The following is a 25,385-nucleotide window of genomic DNA, read 5'->3' as shown; positions in this document are numbered from 1 at the left end:
CAAAGATGATTCTTTCATATTTATTACAACTTGTAGATTGGGTAAATTTGATCTTACTTTCAACCTTTGCAGTATCTGATGAAAGAGGGTCTGGAATTTAGAATATCCTTTATATAGCCTGCCTACAACTGGCATTTTGGCTAATCAAAATAAGAAAAAAAGGAATGTTTAGTAAAATGCCTGTTATTTTCAAAAGGATATTTTTTTAAAAGGAAAGCTGAATTCCTCATTTTGCTGGTATAGTTTAGGCCATGAGAGAAACACAATAAATATGTGCTATCAGGAGCAGACCGTGAGCAGATGAAACTATCTTAGACATAGCTCAGCAGTTTTCCTCTGCCAGACATTACTTCCTATGGAAAGAGAGATAAGTATACTTTTAGAAAACACTTATATGAGATTAAATATCCTTACATATTTATTTGACTAAATGGAAGGCATTTACTATTCCACTGATAGTTAACAGGCTTATTTCATTTTATAAAAAATAAAGATTTACACATGGTGAACAAGAAATAAGTTAGAGTATACATATTTGGAATAATTTATTTTGCTATTATTATTAGTAGTTATTGTAAATTAGGTATAATGATTTTTAGGAGGTATTATAATTTACTCCTAAGTTACATATATTTCTTTCCTTTTATTGTTTTGAGATGGAGTTTCGCTCTTGTTGCCCAGGCTGGAGAGCAATGGTGCAATCTCAACTCACTTCAACCTCCACCTCTTGGGTTCAAGCGCTTCTCCTGCCTCAGCCTCCTGAGTAGCTGGGGTTACAGGCGTGCGCCACCATGCTCAGCTAATTTTTTGTATTTTTGGTAGAGACGGGGTTTCACCACGTTGGCCAGGCTGGTCTGGAACTCCTGTTCTCAGGTGATCCACCCACCTCAGCCTCCCAAAGTGCTGGGATTATAGACATGAGCCACGGCACCTGGCTGTAAACTACATATATTTCTAAGGGTTTTTTTTCTTTCTTGGCATTGGAATACAATGCTTACTATGTCATCTCCAAAAATCTTATCAGAGCGTTACACAAAATAGGAGAAGTAATTCCTAGGGCAATTATCTACATAATAACATTATAGTAAAATTTACTAGGAGCAACTCAAGCATTTGAGGTAATGATTTTGTACAGGTAGAGAGCTGGACCAGTTGCTGTTGGCCTATGGTAAATGTTAATTGAATGGGATAACTACACACAAGTTGGATGCCGATAGGAAGTGCATGAAACATGGTCTCTACCATTGCAATGAGAAACAATGGTTGAATGCCATAATCATTATAATACACTCTTACAATGGAAGCATTATGTTTTTCTGGTATATTATATTGGAGAAATTGGTTTCCCAAGACAGAAAGAAAGAAGATTTTTATCTAACAGGACAATAATAATTAGACCTAAATATAAACCATTTTCATATCTAAATTAACTGCTTGGTAACTGAATGCTAGTTTCATATAGTAGAAAACAAGGGAATTAAAATATAACTAAGAAGATTAGCCCAACTTGCAAAAAGACATTATGGACAGACAGTATTACATTCTTTGGATTTTAAAGTAAAATCAGTAAGTCTTTGATTTGTTTTTGGTTAATAATGGAAAGCATTTTCCAAACTAAAAGAAAATGAAATTAATACTTTATTAATGGTGCTAAGAAAAGCTAGCACACCCTCTCATCCCACTCCAAGCAAATCTTTGCCTCCAGATGTTATTTTGTATTTATTTTGCAATGTTTATTATGGCAGTCCAAGATGTTTACGTCTTAAAGATACATTGGTCAGTTTATTTACAGAGAGACAGCTTCTTGAAGTGAAGGCAGTTTACTCTGGGTTTGGGTTAAGCTACATAGCACTAGAGAGAATGAGTGTGGCTGGTTTCCTCTTGTGTGTCCTCTTATTATTTCTTTAATTTCTTTTCATTACAAGCACTTTCTCTCTCTCTCTCTCTCTTTTAATCCTGTAAGGTTTCATATGATTTGTCCTGTGAGAAATAGTTGAGTTTTTCTGAGCAGTTACCCTGTACAGGAAATGAAAGAAACAAAAGGCAGAATGGGTGGCAGGGAGTTGGCCCCTTGCTTACCACCTTTGCCTCCTGTCAAAGGTGACGCCGAAATAGCTGGAGAACTTCTCAAGGCACTCAGGATAGACAGCAGTCTGTTGTATTTGACAGAATCACTGATACTTCTCAAAGAAGGCTTAGGATTGACTAGCGAGAGAGAAGGGAGGCAGTAGTTGCTTGTGTTTGTGCAGTAGGGCTGGACCAAGGATTTTGTCATTCTTTTTTTTTTAATGTATTGCAAACTAACACAGAATTAAACTGTAAAACTAGCATAAGAAAGTTCAACCAAGTTCTCACTTTTCTCATTATGACTATTTCAATGCCATTTCAGTAATATTGAATAACATTTATTTGAAATATTGCTTCGTAATATAAAAACAACATTTTTAAAATTGTTTTTTCTTACCTCTGCTTTGTTGAGTTCATCAGAGTGTACTAACACTCTGATGGGAAATCCAGTTTGCAGAAGTGCAAGAACACGACAAAAGAGAAGCTGGCAATGTGATATCTGGTGAAGGCTGGAGAAGGGCTGAGGACATGTTTTGGTTAGGACTGGTGTGGCGTCTTCATATCCGCAATGTAGTATTTTGCAGGAAGAGTGAAGCTTCATCTTGCAAATTAGAATGTATAGGGCATTCCACTTTTAATTATTTTCCTCCACTTTAGTATTATTTTTCTTCCCATGCTTTAAGGAGTGATTTGGGCATAGATTTGTTTTCTGAAGTATTCTCAATACACTTTTAACTTAATATTCAAGTCTTGTATGTTTTAAGTGATACAAGGGAAAAGCAGGACCATCTGCCGCTTTTTCTTTGTGGATCTGAAATAATCTTACACCTCTTAAAGAGACTTTTTGTAAACACTGCCTGTGGCTAGTCCTTATAATTGGCTACTTCTCCAGTTAAAATGATCCTCAAAGGTGTAGTTTAATTTATTCAATTTGAGTCATTTGAAAATAATGACTAAATACTGCTTGAGTGGCAGATCAAGACATTAATTTTGCTAACCAGTTCAGTAGTTCAGTTATGATTGTTGTTACAGATAAAGAAGTTTTCTTTCAAATTGATAATTAAATCACTCAATCTCTGTGAAGCTATACTTAGATAACCATCTGTATTTCACATTTTCTGGAACTTTTTTGGTATCAAAACTTACAAAGTTACATAACTATAAAAGCACTAATATGTTTTCATATCATTTTTACAGAATGGAAAACATCAACATTTATTGTGGATGCCAGGCTTAGTATATCAGTTATTACAAAATAACACAAGGCCTTGAACCTCCATCTAGAAACCTGATAGAACATTTTAGGAGAATGTTTTGTTACCTATACATATGAAGGTTCTCTAATCTGGTAGCTGTACTGGTACAGCAAAGCACTGTTGCTGATTTCCTAATGGCGGACTTGATAGGTTGATTGATTATTTATTTATTTAAAAGATATTTTATTAATGGATGGAAAGGGCATCTGCTATTTTCATGTTCCATGTTTTATATTCCTGTCCCAAAGTGACTACATTAAACCTGAAACAAGTGATTTTTTTTTTTACACAGTCATTTCTCTTTAAGCTTATTAATTTCTAATTATACTTTGCTTGTCAATATAGTGTTAATTTTTCCATTATCTAACTGACTAGTTTCTTTTGGGGGTGAAAGGGGTAGAGGCAAGGAAACTGATATAGGCCCTGAATTTCAAATTGCTTAGGCCTGCAAGGATGTTTATGGCCAAACAATCTATTTTGACAATTGTGGAAAGGATAATTCTCATAATAAATTTGAGAATTCTAGAGATACTAGAACAGCACATTCTAATGATCTCTTCTGTTCTATAAATAATACCATTTTGGATTTATTTGGATCATCTGGATATTCAAATAAAACTCTATTCTCTTGACCCTTTCACATGTACATATTAAACTATCTTTTAAATATTCCACAGTTAACAAGTGGAAATATTGATTTACCACAATAATTCATTTCCCCCGCCCCCCTCCTACCCTGAAACTCCAACATTAAAAGAAGACTGGTAATCAGGAAAGCTAGGACTTATTTGCATGAAACTGACTCACTTTCCTAAATTGACTCTGCATGTCTATGTCTTTTTTGGAATCATAAATTATTCTCACTGCTGGTTTGGATAAAACTAAAATCTATTTTCCTGTACCATTTGGTGTGTTCATAAAGTGAGTTATAATCATTATTTTACTATGGGAAAAAGATCAGTAAGGGTGAACTTAGTGATAAATAGGACCTTCTTCTAAATAGTTACCACATGAGGAAAATCCCTTGTATGTGAAACACAAAGTGTTTTTATTTTTGTTTTCTAGTTCATTTTTATTGTTATTAAACTTCTTTTAAGAAGTATAAATGGGGCTGGGCGCGGTGGCTCACGCCTGTAATTCCAGCACTTTGGGAGGCCGAGGCGGGCGGATCACGAGGTCAGGAGATCGAGACCATCCTGGATAACACGGTGAAACCCCGTCTCTACTAAAAATACAAAAAATTAGCCGGGTGTGGTGGCGGGCGCCTGTAGTCCCAGCTACTCGGGAGGCTGAGGCAGGAGAATGGCGTGAACCCGGGAGGCGGAGCTTGCAGTGAGCTGAGATCGCGCCACTGCCCTCCAGCCTGGGAGACAGAGCGAGACTCCATCTCAAAAAAAAAAAAAAAAAAAAAAAGGAAGTGTAAATAATAATCTTTCCATAGCTCTATATTTAGAGGAATTTATTAAATTATGTCTTCTCCAGTTTATTCCTAGGTTAAATTTTACATAATTAGGTAGGGTTTATTTTCTTTCCCAAACTAGTCAATCAAAAAACATAAATAAGTGAAGTGTAGAACGGAAGTAGGGAAGAAAGTCAAAAGGATGGAACGACTGCTGTCAGGGACAGCACAGTGCCTCGGGGCATGGCACTCATTTTTGGCATGTGGAGGGGCAGTATATGATGTCATGAGTAGCTGTAAGGATGAAAGTAAGGGTCCCTTTCTTTTTGGGATCAGAATTCTTTTTACTTTTTCTCAAATCTTGAGATCATCATAGCCAGATAGTTGACTGAGTTTTCACTAAATTTTCTACCTCTTGGGAGATTGGGACCAACCTGGAACGTGCGTGTTTTGGGGAGACTGTATGCGGAAGGGTTAGCTGACTCAGAAATGTCTCCAGTTCAAGATTCAACATTTAGTGATAGTTTATTTTATTGTATTTGGGTATCACACAGTGTACAAAGTAAAGTCGCACCTCTAGTTCTGTGTTTGATATAGCTCCATTGCCAGCAGCTACAGAAAAAAAAAAAAAAAAAGCAGATATACTAGAAGGAAGTAAAGTATATCCTCACTCCCTTCTAGTAAGGAAGGGCTACATTGTTGCATTCTCAAATATGTAGTCTCATCACATACTTCTATTGACTCCTTTTGGGGAAGAATATAGATAATTTCCTCTAAGACTGAAATCTCCAGTGTGGGCAGCAGTGTGAGCAATGGGGAAAGGAATGTCAAACTGTTGGTGTAGCTAGGGACTGGCTAGCAACAATCATAGCTTATATATTTATTGTGCTTTACAATTTCAAAGCACTTAAAATGCATTTGATTATTTTAGTTTTTAGTATAAAGGTAGATTCCTCTTTAAAATGTTTAAGAAGTTGTTACATTTGTTGAAAAAATCTGGCTCTTGCTTGAAATTCATTTGTGATAGAAATTTGGAGCAGCTAAAATAGTAACTGATGCTAATAGTACAAAAGTGAATACTTCGATTAAATCTCAGCCAGAACACTTTGGTAAAGTTATTATTTAACCTTGTTTAAAAACTTTTCTAATATGTATCTGCCAGTTTTCTTTTTAAAAATAAAACTTAATCTTTTGTAGGTGATTCAATATATTGGATTGCCTTGACATCATATAGAACAACAATTTTCATTGCACACAGCTATAGATATAGAAGTGTAACTGTAACAGTTTACAAACTGTTCATATGTCAGATTATTTTGTGGTCATGTAATTATGTCTTTTGAAATTATTATGTAGCCAATTTTCCAATTAATGAAATATTTCCACTAGTTGGAGTTGTGTTACCACTGTATTTTAAGGACTATGAATAAAAATGATAACTATTTTTGCTTTCTTGCCTCCCCCCTCCCTCCGTCTCTCCTATGTTTCTTCCTCCCTTTCTTTGTGTCTTCTTTCATTTTTTTGTGCCTGTGTATGTGATGGATATGTTAGCCTCAGAATTACTTGAGAGCCAGTATGGGCAAGAAAAGGTGTGTGACAATTAAAATCCTGATATTGAATGTCTGAAAGTAGCTGGGAGAAAATGAAGTATCCTCTGAAGAAAGTTGTTTTGGTAGTTCCAACAGTGAAGAAGATCTGTTGATGTTTCTTCCTGGATCATTGCGATTCTGAACAAGGACTGAGGGGAAAGATGATCGTGCTGGTAAATACCCTGCTTATACCAGAAAAGAACTGAATTAAGGGCTGCTCCACGCACATAAAGGGCTGTAACAATCAAAGGCTTCCCGAGGAGCCAGACTTGCTGTTCTCTTTCTGAACTTTGGTCCTTTTCTGATAGTACATATTTCCCATTTCTCCTTTTTATTCCTCTTGCCTACCAATGCACTTGCATCCCCCAATACAATGTTCCCCGCAAACCCCACATCCAGCCAGCCCATAGTCTTCTTACAGCTCTCTTTCTCACTCTCACCATCGCACCCCGCCCCCCCACCCCGCGACCGCCCACCACACACACACACAGTCACATTTCGAGTTCAGATTCAGAGTTAAGTCTTATCCCGGGTTGAGGCCTCTAGAACTTGACTTCTCAGGCTTCTTGATGGGGTATAATAGTTTTACATCATGAGGAAATACTTCACTATTGCACATCATGGGCAATCTTGGAACTAATAATACATATGACATTAGAGGTTATGATGAAGGAGAAGGAAAGTGGGTTTTGGAGTCAGCCAGAGCTGAGTGTCACTTCCAAACTCACACGTTGCTAGTTGTGTGACTTTAGACACTTCTCTGTGCCTCAATTTCCTCTTTTGCAAAACAAGGACATCAATGACTCCCTCACAGGGATTTTGGGATAATTACATAATATAATATAGTCAGAGGGTAAGTGGGTAATATAAAGGAGGTACAGTCATTTGTTTTGTTTTGCTTTTCTTTTTTTAAGAACATTTACAATAAAGTTACAGTAATCTACTATGTTAGTAAGATGAAATGTTATTGCTTAAATTTGGAAAAAATCTCAATTGATTTGACCATGATACTTGTTTAATCTTATTTTTTCAGTGGAGGATGAATTCCAGACAAATTATCTTTGCGTTACAAGAAGTTACACCCTGTTTGTAACAGATCAACCACGAATTTGACCAGAAATAGTTGCAGTTGTATTGAGAAAGAATCTAGTTAGTTCCTCTGCTATGAAAATATATCCATGGAAAATATATACTGTCTTTATTTATGCCCATTTATAAAAAAAGTACTTTAAATAGTTTTCTAATTTTAAGAAGACTCAAGACAAAATTACATTTTAATTACTAGTTAATAGTACTCATTTCATTTCTATGATTCTCATATATATACTTATTCCTTGAAATCATGCATGTACATTTTCATGGACACTATCACATATCATGAATGAAGAAATAAAATTTATTTATGTGTCTGACTTGTAGAATTAGTCAAAAACTTTTAACTGATATTTATTTATATACAAAATATTTATTATTATATTGAGTGAAGAACATTTTAATTCTCATAACTACCTTGCAAAAGAGATGATGCCACTTCCATTTTGCAGATGTGGGATGGAGGCTCTGAGAGATCAAACAATGTGCCCAAGGTCACACAAGCTGCAACTAGTTAGTAGAGGAATTGAGACATTAACACAAGCTGTCTAATGCTAGCACCAGTGCACTTTCCATTTTCTTTACTGTCTCCTTTTGTGAAGATGAATATCTATTCTTGTTATTAGCTGTATATATATATTCTTTTTCTTCCCAGTGTTATTTATTTCAATATTTTAATAACCACTAATGTGAACAGCTTTTAATTCAATAACATTAGAGAAGCAGAGTTAAATTTGTCTCCTCTGAGAGCTTATACATTTTTACTTTTGAGAAAAGCAGGGTTGGGATAACTTCCAAAGGACACAGTCACTAATGAGGACTCAGAGACATCACCTTGCAGTAAACAAAGTGTGAAATCTTCCCTTGTCTGGAACTACAGTGATCATCTCCAGTCCTCCTCTTTCTTGTTGCACATGAGAAATGGGGACCCAGAGAAGTTAAGTGACTCACCAGTGGTTAAGCAACTGCTACTAGAACCTAAATCTGAGGATAGTAATGAGGCCTTCACTTAATTGTGAAGCCGAATTTGGAGAATAAGGCAGGAGCTCGGATCAGACATTAACAGATTTATGTTGCTGCACTCTCTCGATTCTTCAAATCAATAATTTACTGACCATCTGTTGATGAGGTAAACTATCAACAGTTTACCCATTACGGAGACAGAATCAGAGTAGAAAGTTAACACCTTCTGTGACTAGTGTAGGAACTTTACCATAGGTTGATAAAGAGTTTTTGCTCAAATTTGAGAAGGCTGCTGGTTTGAATACTATATGATTCTATAGTCTTAAGGATCTGTTACTGGTGGGTGGAGAATTACAGTTAAAATTGATGTTTTTTTTTCTTCATTTATATTTCATCCAGTGTATGAAGATGAATGTTAGCTTTTATTTCTTTTTCCTTTGTAATAATTCTACTTTTATTTAAGTTTTGCATCAAGGATTTAGACCTTCTGCCATTGTCAGAAGGACCACAGGGTAATAACTTTGAGTCAAACACATGGGAAGACCAGATAGTAATTTGCCACCATTGTCATGTCCTGGTTTACTTAACCCTTTTTCCAGCATTGCCTATGCAGGTGTAGACCTTCCCAGTGAGCGCTTGCTGAATAAATGGAAACATGAGAAACATAGAAAGATGTGCAAAAATAATTTGGCTACTTATACTTTACTGGGTAACACTCAGAAGAAAGATGGTATATGAAATCATCCGAAAGGTCTCAAACCTGGGGACATATTTCTACCTAACATCATTCTGTAGGATAAAGTTTGTTTCTTCTTGGTAATATATGTTTTAGCTGAAAATGGAATTAGAATTATTTTATACATTGGGAATGGATCTAGTGAGTTGAAACACTTATCTCATAGGGACAAGAAAGAAACACCAGAATAAGAAACAGGAATAAATCACTTAAAAGGTTTGTATCTTGGAAGAGGAAGAGAGAAGTGGAAAATCAATTAAGCCAAGCAGACTACATGAACTGTACAATTGGTAGAGAAAGGGTGCCCGGAAATAGGCAGCCAGAAGCCAGAGCCATTGCAAATTCTTCAGAAAGCAGTGATCTTGAGAGGGCTAGGAATCACGGTGGGCAGAGCAGCCGTGCATCCTTCCATGACAACAGGAAGGTTAAGGTGGGTCATGAAATTCTGTGCTGCATGCTCAGAGGTACCTCCTCCTACAAGGGGTGGGCTGTGTCCTCTGTGAAACACTGGTGAGGCCTTCAGCTAGGGTGACTTCAGTCCCCTAAAGAGATCCACAGACAGAAAATATAGAGAAGAAAAGACTAAATGTTGAAGATTCAGGGGGATCTGACATACAAGAAATGATGCTCATTTCTAAGCAATGAAGGGGGAGCAGTAAAATCAGTTAGTGAGGCCCATGTGTCTATAATTAGAATGTAGATTAAAATAAGAAAGTGGAATAAATATCTCCTAGTACCCTATAAGTAAATCTCCATAGGCTCAGATAAAGGTGGATTCAAAAAACAAATATTACTGAGAAATGTAATATATTCTGAATTGAATAGGAACCAGGTTCTCTGAGTTAGCAGAATTCTCTTTCTTAATTCATGAGTCTCTAAGAATAAGAATTTCTCAATAAAACAAACAATAAAACAAAGGGAACAAAATTTTAAAAACTATTAACAAATATATTTATTGTGGTGGCTTTCTCCCCTACTAGATATACCTTGTTAGAAAGTAGTATCCCTTTTAGTTCCAGGTGGACAATTAAGCAGGTAATAAAATTGTTTTTCCCTCATTCAGAAAGAAAACACATTACTTTGCAAACATGTTATATTCTCCTTGCTCTATTTTTTGTTTTCTATAAAATCAGAATTTTCTTCTAATAAGTATGATTTTGTTTTTGGAAGTAAGTTACAGGCACATGTTTACAGGTTGATATTATATAATCCAAGGGGTAACAGAGGCTGAACCACATAGTGCTAACATAGATTGGAGACCTGTTCCAGGTGACCACAATCCTTCACAGTTTTGTAAAGCACAAAAGTAGTCTCCAGCTCTATGATTTCTTCCACATTTTGTCTTTCTCCAATCCCATATGGTATATTCAATTCTGGTATGCACTCTTGTGTTTCTCACAAAAATACATGATGAGGGTGATGGAACTAATCTTAAAACAGTTGTTTCTGTGATGATAAATCCTATGATTCCAAATGCCAGGCCCTAATTCTGAGCATTCTCTAGCTCTCCCGGTCAAAACAACACTGTCCTTTGAAGGATGTTTCTCTTCCCTGATCTCCTATTTGTTTTGAAGGGATAGTGTGTCTTTGAATTTGCGGAATTATCTTTTGCTTCTTAAAACAACAGCTTGAAAACACATTTTTATAAGGAAAAGATGTTTCTTCTCCAGATGTCATCATTACGCTGTTACATCTTATAGCCTATTGATAATATGTACAAAAATTTCTTGTCTTCTAAAAATGCAGAGAAGCACATAAGACAACCATCTGAAAGTATCCCTTCTTTGAACTTTTGGCTCTTTGTTGTTAACTATGCTTGTATGAAGAATATAGCAACTACTGGGAATGTTGTTTAGACAGAGCAATAACTGACACGTCCATTTGTGGTCCTAATGGCTAGAGCACCTGTCCTGGGCATCTGGTTGAGATAGCAGCATCATGAGTCTACAATAATCTCATGGAACCCTCTAGTGTACAGTGCTGACTGATACCGATTTCTGTTGTTTATCTTGGACTTTTCGCTTCTTCTGCTGCTGTTTGTTTTCTCGTTGCTCTGGGGTTTCTTTGCTGGATTCCAGACCTTTGCTGTCAGGTATTGCTTCTTTACTTTCTCCTTTATTAGGTTTTTTTCTTTTCCTCTCCCTTCCTTTTTTTCCTGAAATGAAAGGAGAGACTTTTAAAAATTACATTCAATTATGTTCTATTTTTAAAAAAATTTTAAAAAAAGACTTAAATTTCTCTTAGATTATATATCATAATGATAGATGTTAAATATCTACTATTTAAATAATTCAACCATTATTAAGTCCGTGGTGTATTCCAAACAATGTAAATGTGAAGCACATATATGATATAATAAGGCAACTAACATATGACAGTTTGAAATCCAAATAGTTTTGTTCTTCTAAGTTTGGAACTTACTTTACATGATAGTTATTTATGCATGTTTCATGGAAAGTTTTAGACAGATTTCTTGCTGTTGAAAACATTTATTAAAATGTATATTTTGGTCGGGCATGGTGGCTTAACCCTGTAATCCCAGGTCTTTGGGAGAGTGAGGTGGGAGGATTGCTTGAGCCCAAGAGTTCAAGACCAGTCTGGGAAACATGGTGAGACCTTATCTTTACAAAAAATTTAAAAAATCACTGAGGCATGGTGGTGGATGCCCGTGTCCCAGCTATGCAGAAGGTTGAGGTAGGAGAATTGCTTGAGCCTGGGAAGTCAAGGCCACAGTGAGAGTGAGCCCTGATAGTGCCACTGCACTCCAGCCTGAGCCAGAGAGGGAGATTCTATCTCAAAAAAAAAAAAAAAAAAAAAAAAAAGGAGAAATTTTTTAATCTGGCTCCTATTTTTAAGGCACCATTTTGTATTTAATTTTTTTCCAAGTAGCAGTTACATAGTTATAATTTGTCAAGATATTTGCCTGCTATCTAAGAGAAGATAACTTATTTGCATAACAAATGCAGAAATAATAATTTAGGATGAATAACAAGATGATTGTATTTTAACACAAATATTTGTATGTTGAAATTAATTTGGATTGTAATTTCTCTACTTGCAGGGTGATGATGACTATAACTGATCAATAACCCTCTGGTACAAGCTACCAGGGCAGGTTGAGTCTCTATCCAGTAAATGAGTAGATATTTATTGCATGTATACTGGATTTCATGCAGGCCCCTGACCTGGAGCTGGGTTTGAAGCATAGAATTAACTGAGATTCACATTATGAGAGGATAAATTTTTAAAAGTGGAATCAACATGACTTTAAAGGTTTGGATGTGAAAAGGTATTATTGTAGCTAACAGGGAGCCACTTGAAGAACTGGATTTTATTCTGTCAGCATTGGAGAACTGCTGGGAGTTTTAAAAGAAGAGAATAATTTGATCAAAGTAGATAAACTTGGCACTAAATTGGATGATTACTTTTATTTATTTCTAAATAGTGAATTAATTGGATGCTTTGTTATCGTGTACACCTTTTATATATGCAGTCTACAGTGTAGTCCGAGGGCGTGGTTTTAGTAACATCCATAAACAAATATATCCCAATGAGAAATTACTTAGATTCAAATCAATATTATAGTAAACAAAAACTAGGAATCAACTATTCCCTGAGGTATGACAAATTCTGAATATGGATCCCACATACTGGGCCATTTAAAATTTGAAATTAGACTTTCTAAAATAAGTCACTTTTGACAAAAATATTTTGAAGAAATTGTTTGCAAGAGAGAACCAAAATATTTTCATGTCCCAAAGTAGGCTGCAAATATTGAATTCAGTGGTTTGGCTTTCCTTTTCTTGGGCTCTGGTTACAGAATCCTAGGGAGTGGTATTATTAATACCGCATAGGTATACAACGCCAATACGGTCTCGTTGGATTAATGATTTTATGCCACATCTAGCTTTGTCATGAGATTGTATTTATAAAACCTTCCAGTTACATTATGAAAGCTTTCCTTGTTGGGTTTAGCACAATATACCTTCAAATTCTGAAATCTAAAAGGACAATTAACAAAAATCAGAATTCATCCAAGGGTGAAGCAAATTGTTTCAGACATACAGAAAGGAACAAACAACATTAGAGTCAACTATTAGGCCTAAGCCGAACTACTTATATTCTGATTACTCGATTCCATTATTCTTTTCACTGAAAAGAATTTTGCTGGGTTGATAAGATTTCTACAGAAGGGTTCAGGGCCTTCTTTCCATGACGGATTTAATGAGTACACATTTGATGTGCTGACTTGAATATAATAACCAAACAGGGAAAACTGAAGAGTAAGTTTACCTTTCTGAACACGTAGCATAATTTAAATTTTATAAAACTGTACAAACAGAAAGGGAAAAATACTAGTTTTCATGCTATGTGCTTAGTTTTCAGAAGGAGATGGCTGCAAAGGTTGGATTACATAATATTTCCATATTGAGGAGCATTTTGGAGGTGTTTGAGTTCAACTTGAAAAAATTGTCAGCGAAAACCATTCCAAAGTTCCATAAAAACTACTGACCCCAAGCAAAATGTTATTTTTATGGAAATCATCCAGAAGTTCAGTGTTTGACATTATTCTCTTGATGACGGTCCAACATCTTACAGCTGTGATCCCAACCATAATGTTTTGGACACATAAGAAATGTATTGTTTCTTCCTTGGTCACAGATTGATTTATATGTTTTTTAGTCACTTGTGACAACATCCTCAACTGGCAGTGCATTTCTGCTTATTAACAAACTGCTATGATTATTTCTTAAGACAGGCCTAAACATTTTTGGAAGTAGATTGAAACTCGGTATTATAACTTTATATCCAAGGAATAACTAGTCTGGGCAGTGAGTGAAAGGGAAGGCTCTAGTAAAGGAACAGGAAACTAACACATTGTACATTATTGCTGCTCAACAGAGGGCTATTGCACAACAGAAAAATGGGGTTATTTTTTTTACAGGCCATGTGTTAGTGGTTGGAAACGCTAACTACCCTTTGCATAAATATATTTTCTTCTTGTCCAAGAAATAAAATAGAAATACAGAAGAGTGGCTATAGTCCATTAAAAATCACGCGTAATTTGGGATAATTTTGTAAGGTTTTCATTAAAGGGGACTTCCTTTTTTATTCTGGTGACTTTTCATTGATGTGGTTAATATATTTTTCAACCTTTTTTTTGGTAATTTTGCAAACTAAGCATTCCAGTTATGACAATCTGACATATATATACGTGTGTGTGTATATATATACATATATACGCACACATATATGTATATATATACACACACGTATATATATACACACACGTGTGTGTATATATACACACACGTGTGTGTGTGTGTATATACATATACACGTGTGCTTTGCCATTCATTCAATATTCATGTATGTGTGCACGTGTACATGCACGTACATGCCTGAACTGGGTTTTGGAACATTCTAGTGATTAAAACAGCATTCATCTCCCCTTGATGTTCTAGCTATGAGGGTGTTTGGGTAGAAATATCAAAGAGAACTTGCTATTAGCAGTCAATTACAATCTGAGCCCTTGCAGAGAAGCACTATGGTGTCACATTTAAGAACACTGTCCTTAGGGTCAGAAAAACGCTGTTTTCAAATTCTAGGTCTGCCACCAACTAGTTGTGTGACCTCTGGCAAGTTGTTAATATTTCTTAGGATTAACTCTCTGTTATATCTAAAATGTGAATCATCCTTACTTCTTGCTAAACTTCATAAGGATTAAATGAGATGCTGGTAGAACACTTAGCATGGTGCCTGGCATATGTTACTCATGGGACAAATGACAACTAATATTATTAACCACTTGCACAAACATGAACAAAGACCCTAAAATGTGTGCCAAAAATGTGTGATAAAACCTGGGCATATAAGTGAGATATGGAGACTGCCAATAATCATAGTCACATGCCAATGCTAAAATAGAGGTGTGTACAAGGTCCTGTTGGGGATACAGTGGGAAAGCATTGAACTCCATGAAGAGAGACTGAAAATGATTTCAGAGACTGAAAATAACTCCCCTGATGTAATGATGTTTGAGGTGAGCCTAAAAGAATGACTGAGAGTTTACTAGGCTGATGAGGGAAGAAGTGCCTGCCAGGCAGTGAATATGCACTAAGGCATGCAAGGACATGGTGAATCTGGGGCATTGAAAGTCGACTTCCTTGGTTTGATCAGAGTCTATATATAGACTATTACCCAGAGAAGCTGGAAAGATATACGGGCTTCAATTGCCATGTTGGGAGTTTGTCCTGAGGACCAGCGTACTGAAAACTAGAGAAGGGCAAGTATCGAATTCAGATAGCAGGCCAGAGTTTGGATGTTTTTGTGATGAGTTTAGAAAAGGCCAATAGGCTATTCTGACATGTGACCTTATTTCCTATTTCAGAAAATTGCTGTAAGTAATAAGATGCCATAGAGGGAATGTAGTCAGTGGTTGGTATTTGTTTTTGAACCTTAATTTTTGAAAGAGTAGCTAAAATCTCCATGTAGTCCAAAAAACCATATTTATTTAAGATTTTGTTGCATACTAGTATCACATAATTGAATATATAATTGATATTTTTAAGATTCTGAAATTATTTTCTGTTAGTATAAACACATACAGTCTTTTACATAAACATTTCCTATGGCCTTCTGCAGACAATGTTCCCAAACATATTTTTTAAAAATACAGATTCCTAGATCCCACCCCTGGAGATTATGATTCAGTTGTTCTTATGAGGGGCTCAAGAACTTGTAATCAATAACAAGTTCACCTCCCCCTGCCAGTTTATTTTGATGTGCAACCACATATAAAGGCCAAAGCTGCAGAGCAATAGAAGATCCAATTTCTTTTAATATATACTCTCAAAACTTACTTCAAATCACATGGTTCCTCCTTTGTTTCTTTCATTTTTCCTAATGAATATCAAATAAGCTTTTGACTTACTGTAGTTACTAATTTTAAGGCAAGTTTTCTTACTAGATACATTTGGAATAGGCACCCAGATATAAATTAAATTAGTTGCAGGTTATCTTTTTAAAATCTGTTCAAGTGCATATATGAACTAGAAAAAATAAACATGTAAAAAATGACAAAGAGAATGATCCTGAATTATTCTTCCTAACTTATACAGTATATATTTAAATTCCAAGTGAAAATGCAAACCATAGAGCATGTTCAATATCCTTTAAACATAATGAGGTTATGAATAAAAGAGTTTACATCCCTAGAATCACAACTGTAATTCATTTATTGAGAACCACTTAAATTGTGAATATAAGCTATTTTCTTGATGTTTGGATAAAATCCGTCTATAGGTCTTCATAAAAGCTGCTGCTTTGTGAATTTCTTGCAAAGTGTCACTAAGGGGAGCCATTGAGCTGTAAGTACTTCACTTCCCAAGACAAACTAGGTTATAATTTTTACCCAAATGCTAAAAATGTATTCCACATTACAGACTGAGGACTAAATATCACGAATTCTATGACTCAAACCAATTAAATAAGTATTACATTTTTCTTTTTATTTGGTGTGGAATGAAATCCAACCAGAAACCCATGGCTTTATGCCTTCCATAAAGCACTCACGGTGTAAAAGGGTTGATCTTATTATTTTTGAATCTAGAGTTGGACCTGATTTTGATGTATGGAGAATGAAAATTCCAGCTTGTGTTCTTTTCTGTTTTTTTTTTCTTTTGAGACAGAGTTTCGCTCTTCTTGCCCAGGCCGGAGAGCAATGGCACAGTCTTGGCTCACTGCAATCTCCGCCTCCCCGGTTCAAGTAATTTTCCTGCTTCAGTCTCCCAAGTAGTTGGGATTACAGGCCCGTGCCACCATGCCTGGCTAATTTTGTATTTTTAGTAGAGATGGGGTTTGGTTTTACCATGTTGGTCAGACTGGTCTTGAACTCCTGACATCAGGTGATCCACTCGCCGAGGCCTCCCAAAGTGCTGGGATTACAGGAGTAAGTCACTGCACCCGGTCTGTTTTTTTAAATTAAGATATCACTGGGAAAATGTGCAAGGAAGAGGAATTGCTATAGTATGACTTTTTTCTTTTTTGGGGGCAATTATAATGTATTGTATAGATACATATTTATAGGCCTATATTATTACCAAGTAAATTGAGAAATGCATCGAAACCTTTTGTCTTTTGTTGGTTTTAATAAAATAGAAAACTTATTCTTCCTGCTGTAAATTTAACCTAGGAATTTACAACAAATATAGTAAAAATATCAAAGAACGAATGTCTTTTGCTTTTTGATAAATAGGCAGACACTTAATTTCTCCAAATTGAAATTTAAAGCTACCTGATTTACCTATGCTGTAGGTTTCACATGAATTCTATTGCCTTTTCTATTTAATTTTCAAGATGTTTCTGATTAATTATTCAAAGAAAAATAATTTGATACATCATTACATACTTTACTAAATGCTGTTAATTTGGGTATTACCTTGAGCCCACTGTTACAAAGATAGCTCTGATCATTAAAATATATTGAGATTGGAATAACATGTTATCATCAATTTCAAAGGACCAGTTTAAGAGATGCAATCTATTTGTATCATGTTGTTTTGGGAATTCAGAAACAAGAACATAATGATTGGAAGGCATTGAATATAAACTTTAAGAGGTGAAAGCAGATAAACCCAAGCTTCTTAACGTGACCCTCAGGGTCCTCGTCTGCTGTGATATCTACTTATTTATCTACTTTTATCTGCTTATTTATCTACTTTGCTGGCCTCACACTTGTCTTTTTAGTCACCCCTGCACTTGTCCCGCCATAATGTTTCCTGATCCCATATATTGGATACATTTATCTAAAATGCAGTTTCTAGATCCCTTGCCCTAACTCAGACTTACTGTTGAATTCTCTGGCCTTCAGGGAAACCTTCCTCACTCTCTTAACCTCTTCGTAGGCTAGACTGTTTACATTTCTCCTCTCTGTATTCTCAGCTCCCAATTAGGACCCTGCTGCAGATCAAGATGAAGATGACCTGGATAGTTTGTTTTTTAAAATAGTAAAAATAATTATAACTAAAATTCAACACACACTTTTATTAGGTTGGTGCAAAATAATTGTGGTTTGTGCCATTACTTTTAATATGTACCAGACCAACTTCTAAGTAAGAGTACGGTGCCTAGAAGCTCTATTCAACCCCTGTTCTACAGATGAGGACAAGGAGGGTTCCTAACCGCAGCACCCTTCTGCCTCCACATTATTTCTCAGTAGAGCACAATGTGGCATGCCATCCTTACTTATGTCACTTCAGCTACTGAGGCAAGGAAGGAATGCAGCTGTGGACTAACTTTTTAAAAGAGATGAGTTTTATAAAAATAAAGATTTGGAGTGTACTTTCTTAATCTCTGGAAATTTGAATTTACTGGGCAAGAAAGAGCTGCTTATCAGAAATTAACTCAGAACTTAACAGCGTTTGGAATAAACTTTTTGAGTCAGAACCATTCAGCACCATCTCATTCTCTATTCTCTTTTTATTTATGCTACAAGCCTATATTTTAGTACTTCCACTCCCCCAACATATAGAGGTACGATATGTATATGTAACTTGAAAATTATATATCATTTATATCTAATTTAGAAATAATTTTCCATTAGACTACTACCATTACATTTTTGAAACTTTAATGAAATTATCACATATTTTCATATTTTATTATACTTAATACTAAAAGAGAGAAAGAAAAATTATATAGCTTTAAAATTTTAAAATCCTACTGAGGTTTGAATGCAGTCCTATTATAAATCATTTCACCTTATAACAAGCATCATAAATATCAGTAATCACAATTTTTTAGAATACATATTTTCATAGTCTGCTTTAAGCATAATAAACTCTCTTTTGCCAAATTAAATACCTTCCTTACAAATGGACCATTGCCAATAGGCCTTTAGAGATTTTTTCCTCCATTGTTTAAATAATTTTATTATCCACTAAAGATTCAGAATCTGAAATTTTGAATTTTGACTCAATGTCCTGATAGAAGTTTCCATGACCCTTTCATTCAGGCTAACTCCATTCCACCTCATTGCTTCTGCTGCCTGAAACCCCAGCCTGGAATCCTTGCTTCCATTTAAAAGGCCCATTAGCTGGAGTCCAAAAGAAACTATTAAAGGTATTAGGTACTGCATACTAGGATGTCTTCCTGCTCTATATTAAAAGAAAAGTTAAAAGTGATCGGGGAGAAAGTACCCAAAGATTTTTTAAAATATTGGCAATGTTTACAAATTTTACTCATTATAAAAGTAAAGGATATTCTGTCTTTTATTGTATAATATTTTAAAAGCTAGCAGGCTATTATAATTTATATTAAGTATTTTAAATTTTGCATTCTTTTATATGTGGTTATTTCTCTTGAATCAACTACTTTTTGGTTAAAAGTTCATTTGCAATAAGTAATTTTTTTCTTCAGTGCAGAAGTTCTTAACTTAACTTTGAAATCCTATCTATCATCTTAGGTTAGATCTTACGTATTCCTTTCATGACTGAGCATAGTGAAAGTTAGTTTTTATGTAGAGTTTAAAATAAAACTTGTATTTGAATTTTCCCTATTTCTCTTTAGTTAAATGTGTAGGCTCACAGCTCATTCGTTCGTGCTTAAAATACATGTTCTGGAATTAGTTTATGATAAATATTCACCAAATGCTTTTTATTTTTTCTAAGAATCACTAAGCCAAAAGCATTGTCTTCATCTTTGATGGAATATAACTTTCTAATTAACAGAAAGGTCCTTCATTTCAAAAGGCTGAGCAGAATGCTACTTGAAAATTTATTCCAGCTGGTTAAATTAAAGAATTGAAAGAATTCCAAAGAAAGAATATTCTCTGGGCATTTATCATTTGATTTTCATTTGGATAAATTTCCATTTGTTCTAAGAGTTTGTCTTAGAATTTTGTTCTTTTGAGACAGAAAAAGAAGTGTTGATAGCCGTGTTTGGCACTGCTATACTCACTCCCTTACTCAAATTGTCTACTGGGTTGTATGGACAGGAGCGGATGGCCTCATACTTGCTGACATGTTTGCTGTGATTGATTATACAAGAAATCTTGATATTATTCTACTCTTTCATCATGTTATGCACTAGTTGACTATGCTATCTAATTCTCATTCTAACACAGCCCACTATGTCTTTCTCTGAAGCTTTTTATTGGTCTATAGGGAAAAATGTACCTTTAATCTGGAATTGCATCATGTGGGGAAAAATGACTACCCAGTTTCTTATTTGTACTACTCTATGTATCATGCGTCCCACTCCATGCAATTTTAGCCACAGATAATACACATGTTTATAGTGATGGTTTAATGTTTTCAGCTATTTATTAATTACATATGTAAAGATGATTTTCATGCATCTTCAAACACGTTCTTGAATAGTTTCACTATGCTTCAGGATTTTACTCATTCTTCTTTTGTTGCAGATTTTGCTTCAAACTAATGGTTTCTTAACTAGTTTGAAAAACATAGAAAACCCCACTCAACCTCTACTACATTAAAATCTGTGATAAATTTTACCCATAATATATGATAAGAGAAGTATTTCACCTATAGCAGGTAATGCAGATTGTTTTAAGTACTTTTTCTCCCATTCTATTTTTTTTTTTTTTTTTTTTTAAATTTATTTATTATTATTAAACTTCAAGTTGTAGGGTACATGTGCACAACGTGCAGGTTTGCTACATATGTATACTTGTGCCATGTTGGTGTGCTGCACCCATCAACTCGTCATTTACATCAGGTATAACTCCCAATGCAATCCCTCCCCCCTCCCCCCTCCCCATGATAGGCCCCGGTGTGTGATGTTCCCCTTCCCGAGTCCAAGTGATCTCATTGTTCAGTTCCCACCTACGAGTGAGAACATGCGGTGTTTGGTTTTCTGTTCTTGTGATAGTTTGCTAAGAATGATGGTTTCCAGCTGCATCCATGTCCCTACAAAGGACACAAACTCATCCTTTTTTATGGCTGCATAGTATTCCATGGTGTATATGTGCCACATTTTCTTAATCCAATCTGTCACTGATGGACATTTGGGTTGATTCCAAGTCTTTGCTATTGTGAATAGTGCTGCAATAAACATACGTGTGCATGTGTCTTTATAGCAGCATAATTTATAATCCTTTGGGTATATACCCAGTAATGGGATGGCTGGGTCATATAGTACATCTAGTTCTAGGTCCTTGAGGAATCGCCATACTGTTTTCCATAATGGTTGAACTAGTTTACACTCCCACCAACAGTGTAAAAGTGTTCCTATTTCTCCACATCCTCTCCAGCACCTGTTGTTTCCTGACTTTTGAATGATCGCCATTCTAACTGGTGTGAGATGGTATCTCATTGTGGTTTTGATTTGCATTTCTCTGATGGCCAGTGATGATGAGCATTTTTTCATGTGTCTGTTGGCTGTATGAATGTCTTCTTTTGAGAAATGTCTGTTCATATCCTTTGCCCACTTTTGGATGGGGTTGTTTGTTTTTTTCTTGTAAATTTGTTTGAGTTCTTTGTAGGTTCTGGATATTAGCCCTTTGTCAGATGAGTAGATTGCAAAAATTTTCTCCCATTCTGTAGGTTGCCTGCTCACTCTGATGGTAGTTTCTTTTGCTGTGCAGAAGCTCTTTAGTTTGATGAGATCCCATTTGTCAATTTTGGCTTTTGTTGCCGTTGCTTTTGGTGTTTTAGACATGAAGTCTTTGCCCATGCCTATGTCCTGAATGGTACTACCTAGGTTTTCCTCTAGGATTTTTATGGTATTAGGTCTAACATTTAAGTCTCTAATCCATCTTGAATTAATTTTCGTATAAGGAGTAAGGAAAGGATCCAGTTTCAGCTTTCTACTTATGGCTAGCCAGTTTTCCCAGCACCATTTATTAAATAGGGAATCCTTTCCCCATTTCTTGTTTCTCTCAGGTTTGTCAAAGATCAGATGGCTGTAGATGTGTGGTATTATTTCTGAGGACTCTGTTCTGTTCCATTGGTCTATATCTCTGTTTTGGTACCAGTACCATGCTGTTTTGGTTACTGTAGCCTTGTAGTATAGTTTGAAGTCAGGTAGCGTGATGCCTCCAGCTTTGTTCTTTTGACTTAGGATTGTCTTGGAGATGCGGGCTCTTTTTTGGTTCCATATGAACTTTAAAGCAGTTTTTTCCAATTCTGTGAAGAAGCTCATTGGTAACTTGATGGTGATGGCATTGAATCTATAAATTACCTTGGGCAGTATGGCCATTTTCACGATATTGATTCTTCCTATCCATGAGCATGGTATGTTCTTCCATTTGTTTGTGTCCTCTTTGATTTCACTGAGCAGTGGTTTGTAGTTCTCCTTGAAGAGGTCCTTTACATCCCTTGTAAGTTGGATTCCTAGGTATTTTATTCTCTTTGAAGCAATTGTGAATGGAAGTTCATTCCTGATTTGGCTCTCTGTTTGACTGTCACTGGTGTATAAGAATGCTTGTGATTTTTGCACATTAATTTTGTATCCTGAGACTTTGCTGAAGTTGCTGATCAGCTTAAGGAGATTTTGGGCTGAGACAATGGGGTTTTCTAAATATACAATCATGTCGTCTGCAAACAGGGACAATTTGACTTCTTCTTTTCCTAACTGAATCCCCTTGATTTCTTTCTCTTGCCTGATTGCCCTAGCCAGAACTTCCAACACTATGTTGAATAGGAGTGGTGAGAGAGGGCATCCCTGTCTTGTGCCAGTTTTCAAAGGGAATTTTTCCAGTTTTTGCCCATTCAGTATGATATTGGCTGTGGGTTTGTCATAAATAGCTCTTATTATTTTGAGGTACGTTCCATCAATACCGAATTTATTGAGCGTTTTTAGCATGAAGGGCTGTTGAATTTTGTCAAAAGCCTTTTCTGCATCTATTGAGATAATGATGTGGTTCTTGTCTTTGGTTCTGTTTATATGCTGGATTATGTTTATTGATTTGCGAATGTTGAACCAGCCTTGCATCCCAGGGATGAAGCCCACTTGATCATGGTGGATAAGCTTTTTGATGTGCTGCTGAATCCGGTTTGCCAGTATTTTATTGAGGATTTTTGCATCGATGTTCATCAGGGATATTGGTCTAAAATTCTCTTTTTTTGTTGTGTCTCTGCCAGGCTTTGGTATCAGGATGATGTTGGCCTCATAAAATGAGTTAGGGAGGATTCCCTCTTTTTCTATTGATTGGAATAGTTTCAGAAGGAATGGTACCAGCTCCTCCTTGTACCTCTGGTAGAATTCAGCTGTGAATCCATCTGGTTCTGGACTTTTTTTGGTTGGTAGGCTATTAATTATTGCCTCAATTTCAGAGCCTGCTATTGGTCTATTCAGGGATTCAACTTCTTCCTGGTTTAGTCTTGGAAGAGTGTAAGTGTCCAGGAAATTATCCATTTCTTCTAGATTTTCCAGTTTATTTGCGTAGAGGTGTTTATAGTATTCTCTGATGGTAGTTTGTATTTCTGTGGGGTCGGTGGTGATATCCCCTTTATCATTTTTAATTGCGTCGATTTGATTCTTCTCTCTTTTCTTCTTTATTAGTCTTGCTAGTGGTCTGTCAATTTTGTTGATCTTTTCAAAAAACCAACTCCTGGATTCATTGATTTTTTGGAGGATTTTTTGTGTCTCTATCTCCTTCAGTTCTGCTCTGATCTTAGTTATTTCTTGCCTTCTGCTAGCTTTCGAATGTGTTTGCTCTTGCTTCTCTAGTTCTTTTAATTGCGATGTTAGAGTGTCAATTTTAGATCTTTCCTGCTTTCTCTTGTGGGCATTTAGTGCTATAAATTTCCCTCTACACACTGCTTTAAATGTGTCCCAGAGATTCTGGTATGTTGTATCTTTGTTCTCATTGGTTTCAAAGAACATCTTTATTTCTGCCTTCATTTCGTTATGTACCCAGTAGTCATTCAGGAGCAGGTTGTTCAGTTTCCATGTAGTTGAGCGGTTTTGATTGAGTTTCTTAGTCCTGAGTTCTAATTTGATTGCACTGTGGTCTGAAAGACAGTTTGTTATAATTTCTGTTCTTGTACATTTGCTGAGGAGTGCTTTACTTCCGATTACGTGGTCAATTTTGGAGTAAGTACGATGTGGTGCTGAGAAGAATGTATATTCTGTTGATTTGGGGTGGAGAGTTCTATAGATGTCTATTAGGTCTGCTTGGTGCAGAGATGAGTTCAATTCCTGGATATCCTTGTTAACTTTCTGTCTCGTTGATCTGTCTAATGTTGACAGTGGAGTGTTGAAGTCTCCCATTATTATTGTATGGGAGTCTAAGTCTCTTTGTAAGTCTCTAAGGACTTGCTTTATGAATCTGGGTGCTCCTGTATTGGGTGCATATATATTTAGGATAGTTAGCTCTTCCTGTTGAATTGATCCCTTTACCATTATGTAATGTCCTTCTTTGTCTCTTTTGATCTTTGATGGTTTAAAGTCTGTTTTATCAGAGACTAGTATTGCAACCCCCGCTTTTTTGTGTTCTCCATTTGCTTGGTAAATCTTCCTCCATCCCTTTATTTTGAGCCTATGTATGTCTCTGCGTGTGAGATGGGTCTCCTGAATACAGCAGACTGATGGGTCTTGACTCTTTATCCAGTTTGCCAGTCTGTGTCTTTTAATTGGAGCATTTAGTCCATTTACATTTAAGGTTAAGATTGTTATGTGTGAACTTGATCCTGCCATTATGATATTAACTGGTTATTTTGCTCGTTAGTTGATGCAGTTTCTTCCTAGCCTTGATGGTCTTTACATTTTGGCATGTTTTTGCAATGGCTGGTACCGGTTGTTCCTTTCCATGTTTAGTGCTTCCTTCAGGGTCTCTTGTAAGGCAGGCCTAGTGGTGACAAAATCTCTAAGCATTTGCTTATCTGTAAAGGATTTTATTTCTCCTTCACTTATGAAACTTAGTTTGGCTGGATATAAAATTCTGGGTTTAAAATTCTTTTCTTTAAGAATGTTGAATATTGGCCCCCACTCTCTTCTGGCTTGAAGAGTTTCTGCCGAGAGATCTGCTGTTAGTCTGATGGGCTTCCCTTTGTGGGTAACCCGACCTTTCTCTCTGGCTGCCCTTAAGATTTTTTCCTTCATTTCAACTTTGGTGAATCTGGCAATTATGTGTTTTGGAGTTGCTCTTCTCGAGGAGTATCTTTGTGGCGTTCTCTGTATTTCCTGGATTTGAATGTTGGCCTGCCCTACTAGGTTGGGGAAGTTCTCCTGGATGATATCCTGAAGAGTGTTTTCCAACTTGGTTCCATTTTCCCCGTCACTTTCAGGCACCCCAATCAGACGTAGATTTGGTC

At 35.9% G+C, this 25,385-nt stretch overlaps 1 protein-coding gene across 2 annotated transcripts in view; it reads right to left on the bottom strand.

Annotated features, from left to right (window-relative positions):
- Positions 1–10,029: 10,029 nt before the first annotated feature.
- The window catches only part of RSPO3 (R-spondin 3), an 83,213-nt gene continuing 67,857 nt past the window's right edge, over positions 10,030–25,385 (bottom strand). For both annotated transcript variants that reach the window (XM_008007140.3, XM_038000949.2), the window contains one exon: positions 10,030–11,257. In XM_008007140.3, coding sequence (XP_008005331.2) covers positions 11,070–11,257 — 188 coding nt within the window. In that variant the 3' untranslated portion in view covers positions 10,030–11,069. The remainder of the gene's footprint in view (positions 11,258–25,385) is intronic.

The sequence above is a fragment of the Chlorocebus sabaeus genome, chromosome 13 (genome assembly GCF_047675955.1).
Source record: "Chlorocebus sabaeus isolate Y175 chromosome 13, mChlSab1.0.hap1, whole genome shotgun sequence".
Lineage (NCBI taxonomy): Eukaryota > Metazoa > Chordata > Mammalia > Primates > Cercopithecidae > Chlorocebus > Chlorocebus sabaeus.
This window is presented reverse-complemented; position numbering and strand designations above follow the sequence as displayed.